Here is a 24086-nt window from a genome sequence, read left to right on the forward strand (position 1 = left end):
CTTCACTTTCCCCTCTACTTCCTAAGCAATATGGGGTTGAAAAAAGCACACAAAAGTTGTGGTGCACATTTCCTTATGACACACACGTGTCTGCACTTCTCTGCAGTGCTTCAGCATGGCTCACACCTACCTGGGTTTGGTGGTCATTAAAGAAGTGTGTCTGCTTGCAGGCAGACATTTAATTTGATGTCCTGTGTAGCTGCACACAAAGCAATATGCAGAACATAATTAATTCCCTCTTTCAGTTGTGTCAGCAGATCTATGAGCATTCTTTTCCAACAGGTGTTACCGTGCTGTCTGTTTCTAGCAGGGAGCTAGAAAGGGTGTGATCTCTGCACTGGCTCCCCTCTCTGTCCCACTGCTGCTTGCTGCTGGTGGGAACAGGTGTGCTGGGTACCTGGATGGGAGTGCACACAGCAGGAAGAAGGAAATGAAAAGCAGCTGATGCTGGCTAGAGAGAGGTGTGCAAGAGAGTTTAAACCAGCCACTGGAAGGAAATCCAAAGGGAGACACATTTCCTGGATGAGGCAGGGCTGTGGATCAGAGGGCAAAGAAAGGCTCCAGTGATTGCAAGTCCTTCCTCAAAAGTTACCTTTTGCTAGGGAATGTTTTGCTGTATCACTATCCCGACTTTTTCCTGGGTTTTTAATTGCCCCCATAAAAACCTAAATGAAGCAATCACAGCCAAAGAGTTGGATGTGTAACTACTTGTGCCATCACACATGACCTGACTCCTAAGAGCTTGTCTGGGGACTGTAGTACCGCTTCTCTGAACTAGGCTGAAAGTTCCATTTACATTCTCACCTTGTTCTCAGTGGGCCTTCAGGAGCAGAGGGGACCTATAATGCAACAGTTGCTCCCTCTGTCTGCGGTGCACAAAACAGAGAGCAAAACCCCACCAAAGCAATGTATGGAGAAGAAATCAAGTCCAGAGAAAAGGCAAAGCAAAATGAAGGCAAGACTGTTGCAAAGAGCTACTGAAGAGCCAAAGTGTGGAGTCCACATGACTCCAGAAAACCTTCATGGCTAGGAAGACAGGCTGTGGCAGAAATTGTATATTCCATCCATTTAAACACCAATGCTGGAAAAATAAATGGGACAAATGGTGTCTTTCACAGACTTGAAGTAAAAGCTTTTTTTTGGTGGCAGTCCTAAAGAGCCAGCCTGACCTCCAAAGCAAAGCAGTTCTAACAGCATGAATCATTTCCATACCAGCTGTCCAGGCTGCAAACACTACACAGATGACCCCTCCTGTAACAACAAAGCCTGCATGCAGCAGACCAAAAATCACCGACATTTCACCCTACATTCCTCAAGAAACACTCATCCTTGAAGAGTCTGTGAAACCTCCTGGCACAGTCCTGAGCGGGGGAACCAAAAGCTTCAGCTTGGCTTGTAGCCGAATGGCCTGGATTGCTGTCCACATGTTCAAGCCCAGGGCTTGCTTACCTTGTCTTGTGTGTCCTGCTCACAACAATGCAGGGTGAAGGCAAAGCAAATGCAAAGTGGTACAATGAGAGACTTGCAGTTCTCACTTTATGGACATAAAGTCAAGCAGAGGAAGCAGGACCAGGCAGGATGGAGCACAGGAGAGCAGGATCCCTTTCTTCTGAGGAATAGACTGATGATTCACTTCTCAGCATTGATAAAATTAGCTTGGTTGGTCATACACGTGTATTTGCAGTGCCAAATATTGTGAGGCCAGGAAGACTTACCTGTTGTCAGTTTGACTTGTTCAGCCTGAACATACTTGATTGCTATTTCAATCTCCTGCTGTAATCAGATTGCAAGTAAGTCTAAGTATAAAATCAGAGAAAACTGGGCTGAAGGAATTTGAATAATCATGTAATTCAGCCCCTGCCCCAAGGTTGCTTCCTGCTCTGCTGTATCTATGTCCCAAGAGATGGCTGCAGAACTTGGTTTTAAAGATGCTCTAGTAAGGGTGATGCACCATTCAAGTGTTGCAAGCACTGCAGTCCCCAGGCCTCTGCTTCAGCAGTGCCACTCAGCCTGTCCTTTTCCCCCTTTGCTGCAGGCACCCATGCCCAGCTACAGCAACACGTCTGAGTTTTTCTGAATTGCGATCACCTCCCCTCACCCATCAACAATTTACCTGTCTCCAGGTCTCTTCTGGAGCACAAAACTGCTTGCCTGCAGAAATAACTCTCCTTTTTGGCTCCAGAGGGTCAGTAGCAACACCCTCTGACCACCTAGATGACATTTCCATTGCCTTTAGTGAATTGCACTCATGCATGACGTAAGCAAAGCGTCCATTTCAAAGCTCTACACAAATGCTGGTATGGGGGCTCCCATCAGAGATCTCCAAGATGGGACAGAGCAGCTTTCCTGTTCAACATCAAAATGGGGTATTTGTTATGATTCTTCCTTGCCTGCAAAGGTGCAGCAGTGATATGCAGAGAAGCTGCATCTGGGCAGTTACACTCAGTACTAAAAGCACTGAATAGAAGCAGGGTTTCAGACCAGGCAATTTCTTTTTTTTTTTTTTCTGAGATATTTTAATCTCCAGAATGGATTTCACAGCTCCTATCTGACTGTGCCACAGCATTTTCCCTTCAGAGCACAGACAAACAAGTGAGGTTTACATTGCTTGACCTTTTCTGATGACACTGCCACCCATGCTGTGCAAACCAGAGCTGACACCATCTGAGCTTCCTCGGCCTGAGGATAAATACAGTGTGTGTCCTGAGAAGAGGCTTCCTTGTGTTAGCTTGGGCGAGGCACTGAACCAGAAGCTCTTGGTTTCACCAGTGAGTGATATCCGTGTTTGGTTAGTGGCAGGAGGGGAAGCTGCCCCTGCTGTGGCTCTGTCCGTGCTCTGTGACCCTGGCTGTCACTCCATTGCTGTGGCAGGATTCGGTCTGTCTATTCCTTGCAGCTGAGAACCCTGCTGACTGGGGTGTTAAAGAAAAGACATCTTCCCACTTACTTGGAGACAGGTTTACTTCTTGCTGAAGGGTCTGGACATATTTCTTCTTCTCATCTTAGAGTGGCAAAGGTTTTTTAAACCCACTGGCATCCACATTAACAAAGAGGTTTCTTTACCATTTAGGAAGTAAGAACAGCATTATTTTCTCAGCACAACTCCATCCTGGTTGAATTTATGTCTCTGACCTTTTACCCAAAGGCTCTTTACACTTGACTGAAACATAAGGTAAAAGTAAATGTAACTGAAAGAGCTCATTGTGTGCGTAAGTATAAAGGCTTTTGTGTGCAGGATGTGGCTGCTTGTGCAACCAGTAGCCAAGGAGCACCTTGGGTTGTGCTATTAGTTCTGACTGCCATGGAGAATGTGGAGCAAGAGCCTGGATGGATGAAAACCCCATGTCCAATTCAAGCACGGGCTCCAGCCACCTTCAAATCAGCACTTCTTTGCCAGAACCCTCACAGCTGGCAACTTCTGGCCAGGCTTCCCGCAGGAGAGATGCAGTGCTATCTTTGGGGTTTTTTTCTGCAGATGCCTGTGACCAAGAAAGCCCCCTCCTTGGAGCTGGGAGTCCAGTCTGTTCTCTGTGGAGCCATGGAAATAGGGACAGATTAATAAAACATCAGGGCTTCTTCAACGGGATTATTATAAGTGGTTTTCTTGAGTGTTGGTTGGAGTAATGATCAGAGAGGACACGGATCCATAATCCTATTTATCTGAAACCATATAATCTTCCTGAAGCTCTTTAACAGTGCCAGCTCTTTAATTACAGAGCAGCCCCATGTGCTGCTGCAGCCAGGCCTACCTGCAAGCCCTCTGCGGGGAGCGGGGGGCAAGGAGACCTCCCTGCCAGTTGCCCTTCAGGCTCCGACCCCGCGCTTTCCCGGCGCTGCTCCCCGAGGGATGGAGAGGAGCTACCAAAGCCGGCCGGCTGCTGAAAGGAGAGTTTGTTCGGTTCGTCAAGCTGACACGGCTCTGCCGGGGACCAGCAGCGCCCTCGGCTCCCTGCGCAGCGCCGCCAGGAGCACGGGGGCCCCGGGCAGCCGTCGGCCTCGCCCCGCCCGGCGGTGAGGGGCTGCCCGGGAGGCGGGGGCGCTGCCTGAGGGGGTGTCTGCGCGGGAAGTCCCGCCCCGGCGGCTCCCGGAGAGCGGCGGGGGCGTGCCGCGGCCGCCCGCCGGCCCCTCGGCAGCGGGGCACTGACAGCCGCCCTGAGCGGCACCGGCGCGGCGCTCCGCTCCCGTGCCCGCCCGGCGGTCGCTGCCGCCCCGCCGCCCATGGGCCGCCGCCGCCGGGGGGCGGGCGGGAGCGTGCGGCCGCAGTGAGCCCGACCGGCGAGCGCGGGGGGCGGCCGAGCCCCGGCGCCGCGGGCACCATGGACAGTATCCTGGAGCCCTTCCCCGCCGAGCGGCTCTTCCCCGCCGCCGGCACCGGCTTCCTCGATTTCGGCGACTTCAGCGAGGCCGACTTTCTCAGCAATGTGGTAAGGGACCGTCGGTAGCACCCCCGCTCCCGGCCCCGGCAGCGGCGACGGGACCCGGCGGCGGGCTCTCCTCAGTCCCCGCCCTGCCCCGGGGTGCCCCGGAGATGCAGGTAGCCGGGTGCCCACTGTCGCACACGGCCAGCTCCCCGCTGGACTGGCCCGGCCGCTGTTACCCTGAGGAGACTCCGCCGGGGAATCGCAGGGCTGTTGTACACTATGGTTTTATGAGCCTGATGGCTGGAGAGAAGTGTGCGGTGCCAGGCGGGGAATGTCCGACCTGCCGTGTGTGAGCTCGGGCGGCACCGAGGCACGGCCGGTTGCCGTCAGGAGAGCTTTGTGCTCAGCGCCTCTTCTCTCCTTTGCCTGTAACTTTTCCCCAGAGTGGCATTTGGGAGATGAAGCGTCTACCGCTTGGCGCTTTGGCTGGACTGATTTACTTTGGAGAGAAGGGTGAGGGGGAAGAGTGACTAGGGAGGAAAATGTGTTGCCAGTCTCAGGGAACCAAAGGGGCATTGTTCACCTCTAGGGAAACTGCCCAGTTTCTCCCAGGAGTCAGGCGAGTTCTCAGTCCAGCAGCTCTCCCTGAGAACACGCACAGACTCTGCTGTAGAGCCCGAGCTCTCCATGGGAGTTTCCATGGGATCCTGCAGCCCCTCTGCCCGGCAGGACCAGCCCTGAGGCAGAAGTGGGGAGGTGCCCACCCCAGAGGTGCTTTGGAGCGAGGGTATCCGGCGCTGGGCAGCAGAGCACTGCCCGGAGGCGAGCTCCGCCAGCCTCAGAGCGGCTGCAGCCGTGGGACAGTGTGCCTGCCCCGGCCAGAGATCTGAGCAATGGCAACTGGCCTTTCACAGTGCTGGCACCTCCCGTGTTCCCGGTGTAGCACTGGGAGCGTCCCTGAGGGCTACCCTTGCAGTGGGAGCAGGGAGCAGGGAGAGGGCGAATCCTCTGATGAAGCCACTTCTGCTTTGCTACACAAAAGATATTTAAAGCCTTTTATGTTGCCTGCTTTGTGAGAGAGACGGTAGAGATGTGGAATTTGCATAAATATTAAATGCACTGCACCAAGCAGAGGCACACAGGGTCTGGGAAAGAGATTATGGAGGCAGCCCCATCCCTCAGAGATCTCGCCAGCTCCTAATTTCCGAGATTGCACTGTGCCTCGAGGACTGATTCCAGTGGGCTCTACCAGAGGCAGCAGAGTCCGCAGTGTTCAGGCAGACCTTCCAATGGCACATCACCCCAAGACTGAGCGCTCGCCTCCTCTGCTCATATCTGAGAGACCTGTTGTTAGGAGTTTTGTGCTTTCCCTAGTTCTGTACACATCCAGTGTGGATGAAGCTATGCTGATAGGAAGTGCTTTATGCAAAGACCTTTAATTCCTTTACCAAAATGAAAATAGTATGTATTAGCACCAGCCCTTTTACCAGGTGCAACATGGGCTGTGGTCAGAAGTCAGGGAACCCCTAACTAATATAGGTGGTGTCTTTTTATAGTTAAATTCAACTTCTGCCTTCTCAAGCAGACCCTGTGAAAAAGAAAAAAAAAAGAAAAAGCTTTTGTAAGACTGCCATCTGGTGCCACCTGCCAGGACAGTGTGTTTAGTGTGTGTGGTGGCTGTGGGCAGGCTGGCTCTGTCCTGCCTCGTTTAAATGGCTTTTCTGCTTGGAGAGCTGCTTCTGGAAGCTGCTTGCCGTTGTCTTCTCATTTAACTATGTTGCAGTGACTCAGGCATCGTTGTGCTCAGCTGACAGCAGAAAGGCGCTTTTTTTTCCCTATGGATTTTTTCCCAACTGCCAGCACCACAAACTTCTGCGGGAGTGAGAGAGTCAAGCTGAAACCTTCTCTTCCTGCAGATGATACATATAAGAGATTCTGTAGCCACTTCTCACCTACCAAATCTGTTGGTGATACAAGAGCCAGAACATAATACTTCAGCCTCTTTGTTCTCACTCTGCATGACAATGGGAAGGATGGAAGAAATACACTTGGATTTTCTTACTAAATCCAGCAAATCTCCTGGGATCTTGCAATGTGTGGAGAAGTTCTTTTGACATAGAACTGTGCAAAACATCACCGTGCACAATAGGCATAAAGTTGCCAGTGCCTTTGCTTCAAAGATGGGCAAACTTTTCCAGATATTGTTCAGCAGGCATTTTTCTTAAAACAGGCCAGGAATTTCAGCCATAAAATGCCAGTATGAAATTTTCATGAATATGATTTCCTTTTTTGAGAAAGGAAACAGAAAAAAAGATGGATGAACCTTACTGCAGAGTCTGTGCTCCTTTGGGGCAAGAATTGCATGTGTCTAAACTACTCTCTTTTCCACAACCTTGGCAGTCCTAATGAGTCATATTGGTCTTGAAAAAAATGTTCAGATGAACATTTCTGTATTGTTCATCTGAAGCTGTGACAAATAATTAATTAAAGCACATCTCTAAATGCATCTTCAGAAAGATCTGTGTGCTTGCAACAGAAAAAAAAATTGAATGTGTAGGAACTGCCTTTCAGAGACATGCGCCCAGGTTGTAGGAATAGGTTGACAGAAACCTCATGAAATTCAGCAAGAACAAATCCCAACTCCTGCCCCTGGAGTGGATGGATGGATGGACGGATGCACGGACTGACCCACCAGGGGTCATGGAGCACTGGTGTGGCCCCAGTAGAAAAGGCAGCTAGGAGCAGGAGTGACCTGATAGATATACACAGAGAAGTGATTATCCCCTTTTTCTTGAAAATCATAAAACTGTGTCTCAAATACAGTGTCCAGTTTTGGGCTGCCTGATAGCAGAAAGACATGGATAAATCTGCGTGCATCAAGGGGGTTGTCACCAAGGTAACTGGGAGATGGAGAATTTCTCCTGTGAGCAGTAGCTGAGGGAGTTGGACTTCCTTAGCTGGAGAAGAGACAGCTCCAGGAGGACCTAGCAGAAGCCTACCTGCACAGCTGAGGAAGTTACTGAGAAGATGGAGCCAGGCTCTTTCATACCTACATGGGAGGAGGATGAGTGGTCATACACTGGAACAGGGAAAGTTTAGACTGGGTTTAAGGAACTGATTTATCACTGTGAGGATTTTGGGGTTTTTTTGAAAATTGTGTGGAGAGTGGTGTCTGCTTAATTGGAGAAGAAATCTCCAAAGGACACAAAATGCCTCTCTTCACTTAACTTTTGCTAACCAGACTTACACAGGATGGCTGCTAACAGCACTGTCAGTCTCCTTTTGCTCTAGAGGCCACGTACTGCTCTTAAACTTAGGCAACTTTGCTCTTCTTTTTCTCCCAGAAGGACCTATCATATATAAAGCTAATCCTTCATGCAGTGCCTGTTTATCAGTTTCACCCATTTGTGTCCTGCCCAGCCCAGCATATCTGATCATTTCTGCAAGCAACCATCTATTTGCTTAAGGTCTATTACATCTGCACTCAGAGAACTCTTACTTTCTCATCCAACTCTTATCAGTGCTGTGAAACTCTTCAATAGACTTATATCTTGAGTCAGATTCACCACTGTGCTTCTCTAGGTTTGTGACACTTGTGTCAGAAGGAAACCAGAATAAACCAACCAAACAAGAATCACGTGCTTCCTTCTAGCCCAGTGCCCCAGTGGGTTTATTTCTTACCTCTGCTTCTGTGTTTTATAGTGCAAAAAAACACCTTCAAAGATGACTTTGGATATTTATGTAAACACAGCTTTATTTTGACTCTATATTTTTCAAAGCCTATACTTTGCCTCCTTCAAGAGACATGAATGCAAGAAAATAGCCTGCATGCTCTCTTGGGTCTCCACAGTGAGAAGCTGCAGAATGGCTGTTCAGGCTGTCTCGGGAGCACTAACCCAGCTCCTCTGGGGAATGCACAGCAATGCACTCTTTCACTGTGTGATCCTGTATGCCCAGGCAATGTCACAAATGGCATGTTCTGGAGCCTACAATGGAACAGCAGAATGGGAGAACTGCCTGTCTCTGTGGGGTTGCTCCTTGAGTGCAAACTGGATGTTTGGCTTACTGTGTGCTCTTTCCTTTGATAATGTCCTGGCCTGCAGGAGGAGGAGAGTGGCAGGACTGTACATAGTGAGTAGGCTGAGAGTGATGCTTGTGCGACTCACAGAGGAAGCTTCCCCTGAAGATGAAGAGAGGCTTTTCACCATGGATGACTGTCACTCTCACAGGAAGCCTGTACCCACTTTTATTCCTCTTATGCCTACTACAGGGACATAAATAGCACTTAAGTGCTGCTTAGGTGTTGGACTGACCTTTGGTCTGAGTGAGTTTCGTGGTCTGTAAACTCCCTCTCACCGTCTCAGTGCACAGTGAGGATGGAGAGCATAGGCAGATTTGGTCACCTACTTTGTATCCCTTACAGTTGCTAGACAGGGGAGCTCTGCTGTAATAGGAGGCTGGGTCTCCAGGAGTGATGGAGACTAATCTCTTGTGGGGACACATGCAGCAAACATTTTGGCCTTGTAGTTCTGTACCTGGTAAAATTTGGTCAGTAACACATTTATGATTAGTCTGCCAAGTACTGGATATGGAAAGGCTATTTTCTTTAAATTTTTCTTGGAACTCACCAGCCAGATTCCTGTAGGATCTGGAGCACAGATACAGAGACCTGATGGGGCCTGATGGAAATTAATCCAAAGATAATAGTTCCTATATCCTTCTATTTCATTAGTCTCTTTGGATCCATCTCATGGTTTCTACACTTCATGGCCCTGCTGCTCCTTACTATCTCATGATGAGACTTGCAAAAGTGCTAGCAGCAGGATGAAACCAGAGCTGAACAGGGGTCTATGGATCTCTGAGTCTGGGTGTCTGAGCATCACCACTGTAGAGTCACCACCAGGAAAAATGTTTCCCTCTTCCCATAAAGGAGAGGGGAAGAGACTTGAGCTTCATTAATTTGGAAGACTCTAGGTAAATACTTAATCCAGAGACTGGATCATTTGTGTGTCCTATCTGCCAGGAAACTGATAAACATTTGGGATACTCTTCCTAAATAAACACATTTATTTGTTGGACAACTGCCTGCATGTGCTGGGAACCCACTGTCCTAAATTATCATCTCAGCCAAAGTGGGAGAACCCATTAACTGTGCTCTTGGGCCAGAACTAGGCGAGAGGCTGCAGCTTAGACCTGGAGTGAAGGAAGGCATATGTCCAAAACAGGATTAAACAGTGGAGACAGAGCCATCATCTTGGTGGGGAGAAGCAGGAAGGTCTTCATGGAAGTGCTTGCAGAGTAAACAAAGGGAGGGTTTGGCAGGAGTTGGAAGTACATCTGTGCACACAGTCCACTCCCACCGAGGGATCAGCACCAGCTGGGAGATGCTGGAGTTGTGTACTGCTCAGTCCATGTCTGCCAGGTGATCCTCATCCCCTGTGCATAAGGCAGCCGTTCAATGCCAGCACCACCGCTTTCAGAGAGGGACAAACCTGAGGTCTCATTTGTGTAGATCAGACTGTAGAAAACCTCTAAGACTGGCCCACTGTACCTTCTCTTGATACCAGTACAAGTGGACAAGCTTGTAACGTATGATGGCTTCAGAAGCCACCATAGTGTGTGGTAGCCTCTGAATTTAATGAAATGTGTCGTGCTCTTTGATGCTAAATGTCTTCTGCTGCTCAGATTGTCCTATTTGTGCTGCTCTGGTCTCATCCATGACTGCTGCTGTGCTGGTCCCATTGGTGCTGCACTGTTCTTGCTGAAGCCTGGAATGGAGCTGTCTCTGGTAGAGCAGGGATTAGGAAAGAAGAGCATTTTCTGAATCAACCCCTTGAAGGGGAATTTAGAACTAGGGATTTCATAGCCACAGTTGTAGCTGCACTATTTAAAATATGGCCAGGCTGACACCTCTGTGACTTACTGCTGCGTTTCCTCAGAGAAAAGTTATTCCTCTGCTTGCTCCCTTTTTTCTTCAGCATTTCTCCATAGGTTTTAAGGTAGTATTTAATTAGCATTTAATAATTACTTATTTACTATTTAAAGAATTTTCAGTGTTAAAGGAAGCAAATGAAAATGCTTAACTCCCTGGAGTTGTCTTTGGGATGGCCTCATGGCAGATCCTCTGCACATAACCACAGGCAGGATTGTGTTCTTGATACAGCAATTTGATTCTCAAGACTCACTTGTTCCAGTGCATTTCAAGGAAGGAATGAGTCAACCCACTAAAGCTTATGCATCCTTGCCCTGTTGTGGACAGTCCACTGTAAGAAACCAGATGGCTCACAAAAGCCAGTTGGTGACTCTCCTTGCTGCAGAGTTACAGGAAATCAGGTAGGGCACCAGCAAAGAAGCGAACTATTATAGCTCTCCTAAGAAATGCCCAAAACCTGTCTCTTGGCCTGATTGGCTGAGAGATTTCCCTGGGAAATTCCAGGTCTGTGCATCAAGGCACAATGCAGTCACCCATGCTTCATAGGCAGCCTTGTGGCGAGCATTGTTCTTCTTCAGGAGACATGTCTGCTGGAGGAGCGAAGTGTGTTAGGTTCTCCATTCCAAGCCAGTCTTAGTCCTGGGATTACCATATCCTACCAATCCCAGCTTTCTGCCAGGGACTGTATTTTCACATCTGAACTGCTGGGATTTCATGTCTCCACATGGGAGATGAGAAGTAAGAACAAAGGTGGAACCAAAGCCATCTTTCTTGGCTGACTCCCCATGCTGGCACCATCTTTTTCCTGCTGCAGCAGGTGACTTCTATGCAAACAACCTCAGTGTAGTTTGGTCTCCCTGACTGAAGTCATTGATCCAGAGTTCAGCCTGGCACTAGGACAGAGTGGGTGCTTACATGGAGCTCGTCTCTTACTTTTTTCCTGTATCTGGAGCTCAACTTGTGTTGTAAGTTGTTAGGTGTTTCCTTGGGTTGGTGTCTGCATGCTTTGCAATGTTCCTCAGAGCAGAAATAGCTGAAAGGTTGTCAAGAGCCAAAGGTTGCATGGCCAAAGTGGCAAGGGACTGCAAGTAGCATGCTGAAAGGCAGGCTGTGTCTTTCAACCCAGTTGTTCCCCATGTCTGCCATGCAGTGTTTAATCTATCCAACTTATTTCCAGCTGCTCAAGAAAACAAATTTTACTTCTGCTTTCCTGTATGGTTACATCATTCAAAGTTTTCCTTTCCTGTAGTTTCCTGAACTGACCCAAACACTGCAGCCTTATCCTCTCAACCACCCCTTTCTGACTTCTTTATCCACGTTCTTTTCTTTCTTTGTATCTCTCCTTTCACTCTTATTTTCTTAAACCTTTGAAATCACATGGTGCTGCTCTGATCTGGTCTGTATCCAAGTGATAGATGCTTTACACTTACCTTGACACATTGATCAGCCAGAACAAGGTATCATGAAAGTTAGAAGTGCACATATCCACATATTCTTTCACTCCTTTCTTTCTTGTCCTATTTTATCTTCTCACTTTCTAAGACTGGAGAAATTCCCTGTAGAGCACTGAGCAAGGCTATTCTCCCTGAAACTACTACGTAATCTAAACCAGCACTGAAGTAATTAGTACCATCTTTAGAGCTCAAAGGTGATGCCTCCTGTGAGGTCATTTATTACAATCACTGTCCAGACTGTTCCAGGGGAAACTCACCCCTGACTACCTCAGCAAAGTTGCTTTTGGCTTTTTTACACTGTGACTTTGTCTTGATTAGGAAAAATGTTCATTTAGGTCAGTCTGGCTGACCCGATTAGCAAAGCCTGCTCAAAATGCAGTTAGCATTTTTCCTAGAATAGATGCAAAACATAATGCTTTCAGCTGAGCAAATTGTGCCAGGAGTTCCCCTGCAACAGGAATGTCAGGGCTCCCTTGAGAGAAACCTGGCAGCTAAGGCTGGAGGAGTACTACAACTGGGGCCTGACATCAGCTGTGTTACACAAGAGGGAACTGGATGTTATATTGGTTGTGGGCATTCCTATTGGATTGTCAGCATTCCTCCTGCAGGTGAGCTTTGTTAGATCAAAGCTCAAACAACATCTTCCATGCTGGCTCCCCACCACAGTGTCATGGGGTCACTGGCATCTCATTTCGATGGCATGGCACATCCAGGGGGAGCATTGCAGCTCAAGAATAATCCATCTCTGCTGTTCAAGGCTCAGGGGCTCTATCTACCATGAGAACCTGCTCTGGCTCTGCAATATTTGCAGCCCTCTCACTATTGGAGGAGAGCTTTCCCCTCTAGAAGGGGAAGAAGGTAGGGGGAGACCAGGATGAAGAGGGGGACACAGTTCCAGAGCCTCAGAAGTTAATTGCTGCATGTCAGAGCAGCTTGATGTTAAATGAGCCTGCTAAATTCATGACAGTTGAAGGAAGGAGCTGGGCAGGTGCTTTTGGCTAAGTTCACTGCTGTCCTGGGGGGAAGGGACTGCAAGCCAGGCAGCTCAGGGAGGAGGAAACCAGCTCTGACATTTGTAAAGACTGTTGATGGAAGGTTTCTTTCAAAGACTTTTCAGTCTCAGTCGGAGAGCTCTTTGCCCAGGGAATGCTAGAATTGTGGCTCTTCTTTCCAAGCAAATGTGGCAGACTCTCACAGTTGATGAGGTGCTGTTGAGCCACAAATACTGAATTGTCAATTGAATGATATTGAGTTTGTTTTTGTTGTGTTTTTCTATCTTTATGGACAGCGCTGCAGTGCGTTGTTGGGAATGGGAGAACTGTATGTCAGTCCTGGCTCTGCCAGTTCCTTAGTGTGTGATCTTCAGGGTGTCACTTGCAGTGAGGCAGCTTTTGATCCCTATAAAAAAAGTGGACATCCTTATTCTTACTGAAAAGGAGCACTGTCACCAATGGGTGAAGCAGACAAAACAAAAATTAAGACTTGAGTGAGGTTTTGCTAGTAAGTATCTGCCAGGAAAGATCCATAGGAGCTATTACTTTGCTTCCCTAGTTGGACTCTTTTTCAATGACTTTGCAGCTACACATGATATTTGCCACATTTTCAGTTTGGCTGATCTATTCTCCACTGATATCCCAGCTATCCTTCACCCCTCTCCTGTTCCTTATCCCTGTAGACTGCACGTGTCTCTATCTGACCTCAGATACTTCAAGCTAATCCAGAGTAATCTTTCTGTGTCAGTATGAATGACTGCATTGGTCAGCATCAGGATTTAAACTAAAGTACTTTTGGCCCATGCTGTTACTGGCCTGACCATTCTGGGCCTTACTGAAAACCAAACAATTTGTGCTTTATAAATCCAGTGAATGGGCTATACTCATACCTCATCCTCCACTGTACAACCAGATTCTGTCTCAGGCACAAAACTTATCTTCTCTGTCAAGTTTGGTGCAACTTGCTGAGAGCACCCTGTTTTATTTTTGCCCCAAGCTGCTGCGTGGTCAGTGCTGGGCTGAGTTCTCAGGCTCCCAAACTATTTCTCTGCTGGTTTGTAAATGAGAAGGAGGTAACAAGCTCCTTCTCATAAAATACCAGAATGTCATGGCTTTGTCAGTCCCTAGCATGATATTCAAGACCCATGTCAGTCCCTCCTGCTGCTCAGCACATGTTTTTGCACTTTCCCTTTCTTTGGAAGTGCCTTTTCTTCACAGTAATTCTGTCTGGCCTGTTGTAAAGTTAGGATCACCATCATCCATTGGGAGGAGTGATGCAGAGGTTGCTTTTCCATCCTCTGATCCTTCTCCTGCTCTTCAGGTTTTGTCAAATATAGTTGGCAGCGGTCCAGCAGTTGGATTAGCAATAATTAATGAGCAAATGGCCTGCAGCCCTTTTTCAGACCTGGCAAAGCACATACCTTTCACTTTTTTCTTACAGAGTTTTCAGCTCTTTTTTATCATGCTGGGAGAGAGCGGAGCAACAGCAGATGCTGCTCTGGTCAATACTGGGGAGTGAACAGAGGCTGCTGTGCTTTTCTTTGCTGCTAATCTGTACCAGGGTGATAGGCAGGGGCTGCTAGCTAGGACAGCAAAACTGTTTTCTCCCTCCCATTGTAGCTGCAGCCACAGTGAGCAGTCAGGGGCAGCTGTAAGCAGCTGGGGTGAGCTGCAGCAGAGCAGGAGTAATGCTGATTTCTTAATTTTCCTGCATGCTTCAGGCTCCAGGCAAACAGCCCTTAGAACCTCCTCCTTTGTGACCTGGAGGTGAAGTCCCAGGTGAAGTGAAGGCATACATTGCTGTGTCAAGTCCAGGAGCCACACAGTGTGGTGAGGTCACCCAGCACCTTTGATACTTACAAGTGCCATGTCCAGAACAGTTGCCCACCCGCTGGTCTCAGATGCCCCCTGATATTTGATGAAATCGAATTACACAGAGTTGTCAGAGGATTTATTTACTTATTCTGGTAAAGAGTGAAGAACGCCAGAAGGGATGGAAAACAGGGAAAGAAAGAGGGACAAAAAAGCAAAGATGAGAGAGGTAGCTATGCAGTTAGCATTCCTGAGCCATCTGGACCTGTTGGCATGGCCCCATCTGGATGGGCTCACGTGTTCATCCACAGCATGATGTAATCTCCATTGTCCAGAATTTGATTTTTCTCCTTGTGCTGGATGGCCTCATATCTAGTGCACGTCTGGAGCGGGCATTTTGATTTCCTGTTGCTATTTGTGGACTTTTCCTGGCCGACCCTCAAGCTCAGCTCAGGCGGTTTGCATTCCTCAAGCAGAAGCAGCAATGCCACCCTGCCAGCAGGAGCAGAGGCCAGCTGCAGCCAGCCTGCCAGCCCGGGAGAGGCAGCCCTGCACGTGGAACCAGCTGTGCTTTGCACCATGCTGCAGCTGGAGAGAGAGTGACTCCTCTGCCTGGTGCTTGGACCACGGTGGCTGAGATCTGGAGTTGGCTCAGCTTCAACACCAGCACAGAGAGGGACCCCTGTTCCCAGATGCTCCTGGGCTTTCCTCCCCTGCTGGATCTTGCAGCAGAACAGGAGCAAGGAGAGTTTTACTTGACTCAAGACCTATTCCTCCTCTCTTCAGTAGATGTGAGTAAAAAGCAACTGATGATCTCAGTCCCTCTTCTTTACAAATACCTGCACCGGGGAACACCAGGGCTTTTGACTGCCCTGTGAAGCAGGTGGGCTTCCCAGCACATAGGAAGGAAGGCTGGAAAGGGTCTGGTCTGACATTGCCAAGTACCTGCTCTTGATAGTGGAAGGCCTGTCATCCCCTTCCCTCCATCACTCAGTGCCATTTGCAGGAAGCAGTGCTGTCCACTCAGAAGGATTCACTCAGGTTGCCACCATGTTCTGTGGGAGACTGCCATGCCTCACCAAGACCAGCCATCTCTTTTTTTCTTGTATCCTTCCTAGCGCAGGAAATGAAGATTTGTATGTCTGCCTCCATAAGAGCACAGTTTGAAGGTCTGTAAGTCATAGAAGCCACGCAGGAACAAAACAGCCTTCTTCACTACCTAAACTCAATGTGTAGAGGGACAAACAGTCAAGCCATAGATGGCCATCCCCTCCTGCTTTTAGAATCAGAGCAATTCCCACCCTCCTGCATGGTTGGGGAAGTCTGAGACTCTCAGAGGAAGAAGATGGGATTTCTCTATCATGTACCACTGCTGCAGGCAAACCTCAGACCCAGCAATACGAGGGCCTGCTTCAGATTATGCCATTCTCCACTCTGACTCAAGATGTGGGTAGTTGTGTGGTGATACATTAGGCAACAGTTTGACCTGAGCATCCAGTACTCACTCCCTTACAATGCCTCATCCTGCCCACATGCCTCCCTTAGCTTTGTTTCCTCCAGGAGCTTGGGAATGAGAAAAATAAGTGCAGTGACCCCAGGGAATGAAATTATTTTCAGTGGAGAATCCTGCTGCCTGGTTCAGAAGTCATCCTGTTTGCATGTGAAGAGAGCAGGGCTTTGCTTTCATAATAACCCAGGGACAGCCTGTCCACCAGAGATGGACTCCCTGGAACCACAGAGCTGAGCTTTTCCACACAGCTCAGCTCTGTTGAGTGAGAGAGTAGCTCTGGAAAATGATTGCCTCTTTTTAAACCAATTGGCAAAACTCTTGCATCTCTCCTGGGAACAGGCCAGGGATTCTGAGTCACTGCTTGAGTGGGTTGTGGCCAAGGTAGTCGTACCCAAGATATTAAGTGAGAGAGGAGAGATCCACCCAGGAGTGCCAGCAGAAAGAGAAATAGTTATGACCATAATGAATAATAATATAATGATGAAAAGATTCAGAAATGCTCTGCCCACTCCAAAAATAAAGTTTGAGGACAACTCAAATGTTGTAAAGAAAAGGGAGGAAAGAGTCGAGAAAGACCGCCAAAGCCTGCATGTCAGCTGCAATGCCAGAGTCCCATCCAGCTGGCCTGGGTTCAAAGAGCTCCTATTGTCCAACAGCATTTCCAAGACACCATTCAAAACTTTCAGAAAATAAACCCAAGATGCAGGGTGAGATTTATCACACAATACAGGCAAGCCAGATGTGTGCACCCTTTCAGAGAGAGACAGGAGGAAGATGAAGGAGGAGTGAAGCAGGGGGGTATCGAGCAGCAGAGGCATGAGGGAAGAGGTTGGCATGAAAGGCCAGATGCTGTGAGGATCCAGGCAGGAACAGGGGACTGGATCTTTGCTGGGACACATATTGGGCACTTGTGAAAAGTTTCCTGTTTATTGAGACCACTATACTTGGGAAAATTCACCTAGCATCAAGTCAGATATCCACCCTTATCTTTGGAAATGCAGGGTTTTTACCCCTGGTTCACCAGCATCACATCTTCATTCTACCCCAGGATGGAGTTAATTCAGGTTACCCCAGTAGTGACAAATGGTCTGAGAGGCCTTACTGCTCTTTGTGGCCTAGGAAGGATTTCCCTACTCTCCAGAGACTCTGGTTTTTGCAGCTACACTGCTGAGGTGAAAATGGTACCCTTAGCATTGGAGCTGAAGATTAACTTCTTATCTGCTGCTTAGGGCACAGATTTTCCACTGAGATGTTGGCAGAAGGTCAGAAATCTGCATTCCAAGTTGAATTGCTTTGAAAACTGTCCTGGTGCAGAACCCTGTTCAGTCTGCTGCTTGCAAAACCCAACTTTTGCCCAGCCTGGCCACTGGAGAGAGTCCCAGCTCTTGCTCTCTCAAGATTTTATGTGAAAATCCTTCACATCCTTGAGTCACAAATCAGCTGGCCCAGACTTCGTTGCTCTGTTAAGTGCCCTTTACAAAGGCCCAAGGAATGAAAGCCACCAGTAATGTTTGGTATTAGATGCATGCCTCAGCTTTTGGACATGAACAGAGTACAGCTCTTCCTCTTTCAAGGCCTGCTTTTCTTTATGGGTCTCCAGAGACCTGCCAGGGGACAAAATGTGAATTATCTCTGATTTTGGTCTCTGAGCTAAAGAGAAACAGTTTCAATGAGACAAATGAAGATGATTGTAAAGATAATTCAGACCTTTCCTCGTCCTCCTCTGGTTATCTCCCAGAGCAGATTTCCTCTATCTACCAATGTGTCTTTCTTGATGCTTTCTTGCAAGATGCAGAAAAAAAGGCCCATAATGGCATGGGCCTTACAAGCTGTGTAAGAGCAGAGATCTGCCAACTCTGGCAGCTTCAACTCCTTACTGGCCAGGGCCAGAAGCTTCCAAAAAAGATAGAAGAAATGGTGGAGTGGCATTTATTCCAATTTATTTTGGTTATTGAATAAACATTCCCATCCCACTAACTGGTGAATGGCTTGAGCAGCAGCACCTCTCTAATTTAATTTAATTGTATTGAACTTTCATGTCTATTGCATTTCATGTCTTTTGGTGATAATGTGAAATGGTTTCACATCAGCATGACAGTATAGTCACAAAAGTCACACAGAATAAACTATTATTTCCTTTCACTTGCCCTGCCTGCTGTCACACTGTGCATCCCTCACCATTAAGCAGAATTTTTCTCTAAATTGCCCAGGCAGACATGCTGCACACAATTAAATCCATGTAGGGTTTTCCAGGGTAGATTCACCTCTGGATTTGCAGAGCTGGGCTGGGGATGCATCCCTGGGGCGTGCAGACATGGCTATGGACACCCAGTTGTGTTCTGGCTGTGTGCCTCGGTGGGGAAGGAGGAAGGGTGGATGGGCTCTGCAAGGGCACACCTGGGTCGGGGTGGATCAGGTTAACATAGCAGATAGGGCCTTCCCAAAAATGATGGATTATATTTTCACACATAAGGACACAAAGTTCACATGAGGTCCCACTCCCAGATGCTACAGCAGCTGAAAGCCCCATCATGGTGTGGAGTTAGGGTGTCAGTGGGAGCCTGATGCAAATGCAGCTGAGGCTGCCATGTTCATACAAACAGGAAAAGCACTAATTCAGCCAAGACAGCAGAGATCTGGGGACAGAGATGACAATACAGCTTCTCTCTCTAAGGGCTACTGCTCGTGTGAAGTCTCTGCCTGGAGACTGACCTTGGCTTGGGAAGGAGTGAAGAAGAGGAAGAGATCCCCGCCAGCTTGCCCAGGGATACCTGCATTCCCACGGAGAACAGCGCCTACACATCTCTGTTTGAACACAACCCAGTTGCCACCACAATGGCTTGGAAATAACGCTGGCTTTGTTTTGTAGCAAGCAAGTTTTGTCTTCAGTTCTCCAAGCTCAAAAAAAGCCTAGCAGGACAAGCTTTTTATTTACCTTTCACAAACTCCTAGAAATTTGCCCCAAATCTTCTGCCAAATGAGGGTTGCAGCCTATCCAAATGTTTCATCCTGAGAGAGTTGTGTCCAGTTCTGCGTATGGTTTAAGTCCCGCTCTAATTTTTTTTTTTATCAGAGTCAGCTGCAAGGCAGTTGTAAGCCAAAGGAAATTTGGGACATTCATTGCATATGTAGCATACACACAGCAAAAGCATGCTGAAAAGCAGAGGCATTCCTTTTTATCCTCCAGGGTGCCACTGCTGGGAGGAGAGGTGCTCCTATCTCTCCAGATTCAGCTAGCCACATGCCATAGACAGACCATGTACTGTAGCTGCTTTCCACCCCAGGCCAGCAGAGCCTGTTTTGCCCAAGGAGAGGCTGCTATTTCCCCTCTCCTCCCTAGCACCTGCATACCTGCTCTGAACCTGGCACCCACCTACCAGGTGGTAGGAGAGCACACGAATGGCCACAGCGCTGTGGCCATGCTGCAATGCCACTTGTCTTGTGAATCACCTCAGCCTGGGTTCTGTACTGCCCGTGGTGCTGTGTGCCAGCTGCTAATCCCATTTAACTGAACACACTGGTGCCAGGTATGGAGACATTAGTGTCCATGACTTTAGCAGCACTCAAAGCCCTCCGTTGGGGCCACTGGGAAACCCAGTCACAGGCTAGCAGATTTCAACTTTCCACATACCTTTTACTCCCTTTTCATTCTTTCAGGGGCATAAGCTTTTAAGTTAAAGACTTAAGTCGCCCTCTTCCCCTGCGCCTGGTGCCTCCCAAGATTCTCCCCAGTGAACTGCGGGCGTGTGAACTCTGAGCTGGTATTACACTTCTGCAGTCTCGGCCACGAAACTTCCATGCGGTCTGTGTCGTGCACGTTTTTTAACAGCATCACCGGCTCCGTCAGCTTTGTCCCCCTTGCCTGGGTGGTAGGGCAGGAGGGGGTGACTCCAGGAAGCCTTCCTGCCTGCCAGGGAGGTTTCGGCGAGCCGCGTGTGCGGCGATGTGCCGGGCGCTCCCCGTGCCTGCGTGCCGGGCCGAGCGCGGCCGGCCCGCGCCGCTCCGTCCTAACCCTGCACTCCTCCCGCGCGCCGCGCCGCGCCGCTGCCAGCCGCCTCCCATTGGCCGCCTCCCGGCGCCGCCGGCCAATGGGCGGCCGCGGTTGCGGGCCGCTGGAAGCGCGCCGCGGCGACCGTTAAACCGCCGCCGCCGTGCCCGCGCGGCCGGGCTGCCCTGAGGGGCTGCGGCTCCTCGGCCGCGGCTGCCCCGCCGCTGTGCGCCCGGCTGGGCGCCGCGCCCGCCACCGCCCTCCCCCGCCCGTGCCTTGAGCCGCCGACGGTCCCTCCTAGCTCCTGTGGCGCCTAGCGCTGGAAATTGTAAATCCAGGCCCTTGGCACGGATGCGCGGTGGAAGGAGGTTTCCACAGCGAGTTGTGCCTGTGCCTTGCAGGGACAAGAGCAGGCTCAGGGGAGAACTTATCACTCTCTACAACTCCCTGGAAGGAGTTTGTGGCCAGGTGGAGGTCTGCCTCTTCTCCCAGGCAACTAGAGACAGGATGAGAGGATGTAGTCTTAAACTGCAGATTTAGGTTGAACATTAGCAAGAATTTATACAGAAAAAGGGTGATTAGACGTTGGAATGGACTGCCCAGAGAGGTAGTGGAGTCGGTGTTTAAGGAAGGACTGGCTGTGGCATTTGTTGCCATGTTCCAGTTGACATGGTGTTCAGTCATAGCTTAGATTCTGTGATTTCAGAGATCTTTTCCCACCTAAGTGGTTCTGTGATTCCACGATTCTACAGACAGTAGCAAATTCTGGGTCTGGTTCCAGATCAGGTTCAGTCGAACCCTGCCGCCCTGGGGTGTCTGGTGTGTTTGGTCCACCATACGTGCCAAGGTTGTGATGCTGAAAGTAGTCACAGGTGATTTGGGCATTGATGCAGTGCCTAGGAAAGACAGAGTGCTGCCGTTCAGGATGCGGTCCTGCTGCTGGAGAGGAATGACAGTGGCATTCACAGGCAGTTTGGCCTTTGGGGCTTTGGCCCTGCCACACAGAGAAGCAGCAACAGCAAGGGGGTAGCACGTCAGTGGCAAGCTGCTCAGGCACACCAGGGGCCGGGGTGGACCAGGCATGGATCAGCAGGGACCTGTGATATGTGAGGTACAAGAGCAATATGGGTTCAGGATAGAGAAGCAACAGAGTGGTGGCAGCCAGGGGGTGGTTGGATGATCACTTGTGCCCCTTGGGGTGCACATGCACTATTTGGGGGTGCACATGCACTATCTGGCTGTGTGGAGAAGTGTGCATAGCATTTGTCTATCCTGTCTGAATCTTATTAACACAGTTGAGAACTTCACTTTCATAAGGTCTAAAATTCTCTGCATTTTAAAGAGAGCACAAGGACTGTCTGGAGTGTATGGGCTCTTCTTTCCTGGAATGTAAAGAAAACCTCGGCTGTGCAGCTGGAGTGCAGGGGGCTTCATTCCTTAGTGAAAGCAGAGAAGGGAAATGCAGATGTCACAGCTGGGATGGGAGATTTATCTTGGCAAGCAAAGAGGAAAAAATTTTCAAAAGAAAAGAGAAAACTCAGAAGAATCCCCTCCCCATTTTAACTGCTTGCCAGCACGAGCAGAACCTCCAACCTGCAAAGGCCTTTCGTCTCCTGGGCCTGGGCTGCTGCCCAGCTGGATTTAGCCCCTTGCTGCTTTCTCTTTGGAGCAAGACTGTTGTGGTGGGATGAGAGAGGCTGTGAGAACCAGGCTGATCCTGAAGGAAGATTGTGTCCAAACAACTCAGCTGGAGGTGGGAAGGGGAAAGTCACAGTCAAAGAATGGAAGCATGAAAGAGAAAAGGAGGGACAGATGCAGCCAGGATGAGTCCAGAGAAGTGGATCCAGGGGGGGGAGGAAGTCATCACCTCCTCAGCCATACATGGTGCTGCTGGGCTACAAGAGTGCTACCTTAAGGCATCTCATGTGCAACTGGGCATGGGAGAAGGCTTTGTGCCTCAGTCTCTCCTTGGGGCCTCCTGAGTTCTAACACCATCTCTGGGTGGGGGTATATGTAGAGCTTGCATTTGGATGTCTGGATGCCTTGCATTAGCTCCCAAGATAACTGATGTACAACAGGAAAGGGTGTTTGAATGAGAAGTGCACGCACGCACATACAGTGTGCTATTTAGACAACCCTAAGCATGAGGTCAGGATGAAAACATGTGGTGGAAATATGTTTGGAAGAGTCAGTGCCTGTGTCGATCACCAGGAGTGGGAGGGAGCAGAAGCCGGGAGCTGACAGATTCTCACTCTCTCCCCATGCCTGAGGTGGCCTCAGCTGAGCAGATTCTACTGTGGCACCAGGGTAAGGCTCTCTGTAGGGCCTAGAGATGCAATGCTTGTTGCCTCTCCATACATGTACGCACTGGCTCAACCTCTTTGGGCGCTGCCTCCCTGTCCTCCTAGAGTTTGAGGGGGACAGGCGGCCAGAAATCAGGCTTGGATCAGGAAATTCAGCACATCCCCGCCATTGCATTTCTGTCCCTTGGCTGCCCCCTCCCTGACCGCTCACTGGTAATACAGCTTTGGAAACACATCTCGTGCTATTTCTTGGCTTTGGAGCATACTTAGAAGAAGAAGGAAGGAGAGTGTGAAAGGGAGGGGAAGATAACAGGAGCGAATAATGCAAAATGAGATTGTGCTGTGAGCTTTGTATCCCATCTGGAAACTGTTTTCCCTCAGTACACTGCACACCCACTCCCTCTAGGCCAGGATGGTAAGGGTCAAGTTTCCCAGCTGACTGGTCCCCCTTGCTAAAGCCCGACCCATCTGCGTGAAAGCTACTTGAAATATCTGAAAGGAGACTCTCCTTTCAGTTGCTGAGCCCTTCATTGTCACAATTAGAAACTCTTGGCCATTCTTCTGAGGAGCAGGAGCTGGCTGATCTCAGCCTGGTTGGAAGGCACTCTCAAGGAGCTTTGGTCTTGAAGAAGCTGTGAGAGGACGAGGCTACTATGCTTGTGAATCTCTGTCTATCCCACCTTCATTCACACCCAAGTTCCATGGACTCTTTCTTGAACCTTCCCTGGTCCCCTGAGACCTTCACTGCCATTGTGTTGGCAAAAATCCACCCAAAGCCCAGCCTAGTCTTGTCATTTTGTGGCAGCACATGGAGACCTTTAGCTGTGCTGGCCCCAACCTGGGTGGGAACAGAGGGCTAGTGACCAGCCAGCACCTTCCATTCCAGCCAGCAAGGATAAAGCTGCTATCCATTTGGTCAGGTGATAAACCTGCTTCTCTTCATTGCTCAGAAGCTTGGAGCATTGACCCTGCCATGTGCTAGAGTGATGTACACAGCCCTGAGTCACCATTTCCTAGTTCCCTGAACCTTCTCTCACACATGCAAAGGAGAAGTACAGCTGAAGCTTTCTCTTAAGTTTTGCCAGATAAGTGCACTTCCCAGAATTAGGCTGGGTGGGACAAAATTTGCATATTCTGCATTAACAGGCTCAAGCTAAACTAATTAGTAGTGGTTTTGATGCCATCTAGCCAAAATAAACTCTGGGTTGCTCCTCACTGTGTCCATCACAGTTGGATCTTGACAAGAGGACACTCTTTCTTCTTACCATGTGGTTGCATGCACCGCTGTCTTATACAAATTAGAAGTCTAAAATTAACAATACCTGTTGACTTCAGAAGAGAAACAGTCAACCCAAGAGCCCCAGTAGTCTTCCTGGGATGTGGTGACAGCTTCCTGCTGGTCCCATAGTTTCCATTATGGGTATAGCCAGCTACAAACCCATGTTATTAGTTTTGTTTGCTTTACTCTTCCTTCTGCTGTTTTCCTCTGCCTCTTGCCACCTTCTTTGAGTAAAACAACAATCTCCAGCTTTGTGTCAGCTCTAGGTGCTCTCTCTCCACGAGGGTTTTGGATCCTTGGTGCCCCCTTTGATAAAAACTATATTTATGGCCAATCTCATGGGCTAGCTCCCTTCTCTCCATCAACTGTGTTTGGAGATGTTGGACTGGTATATGTGTGAGTGGTGAGAGCTGAAACGGGCTGCTTTGATGAGAAGGCTTTGCCAGTATTTAGGA

General features: G+C 49.1%; 1 protein-coding gene across 3 annotated transcripts in view; it reads left to right on the forward strand.

The window, feature by feature from the left end:
• Positions 1–4184: 4184 nt before the first annotated feature.
• CREB3L1 (cAMP responsive element binding protein 3 like 1) overlaps positions 4185–24086 on the forward strand; it is a 44045-nt gene continuing 24143 nt past the window's right edge. For 2 of the 3 annotated variants that reach the window (XM_064715196.1, XM_064715195.1), the window contains exon 1: positions 4185–4424. In XM_064715196.1, the coding sequence (XP_064571266.1) occupies positions 4317–4424 (108 nt within the window). In that variant the 5' untranslated portion in view covers positions 4185–4316. The remainder of the gene's footprint in view (positions 4425–24086) is intronic. The other variant, XM_064715194.1, reaches the window with a different exon arrangement.

The sequence above is a fragment of the Zonotrichia leucophrys genome, chromosome 5 (assembly GCF_028769735.1).
Source record: "Zonotrichia leucophrys gambelii isolate GWCS_2022_RI chromosome 5, RI_Zleu_2.0, whole genome shotgun sequence".
NCBI classification, from domain to species: Eukaryota; Metazoa; Chordata; class Aves; order Passeriformes; family Passerellidae; genus Zonotrichia; species Zonotrichia leucophrys.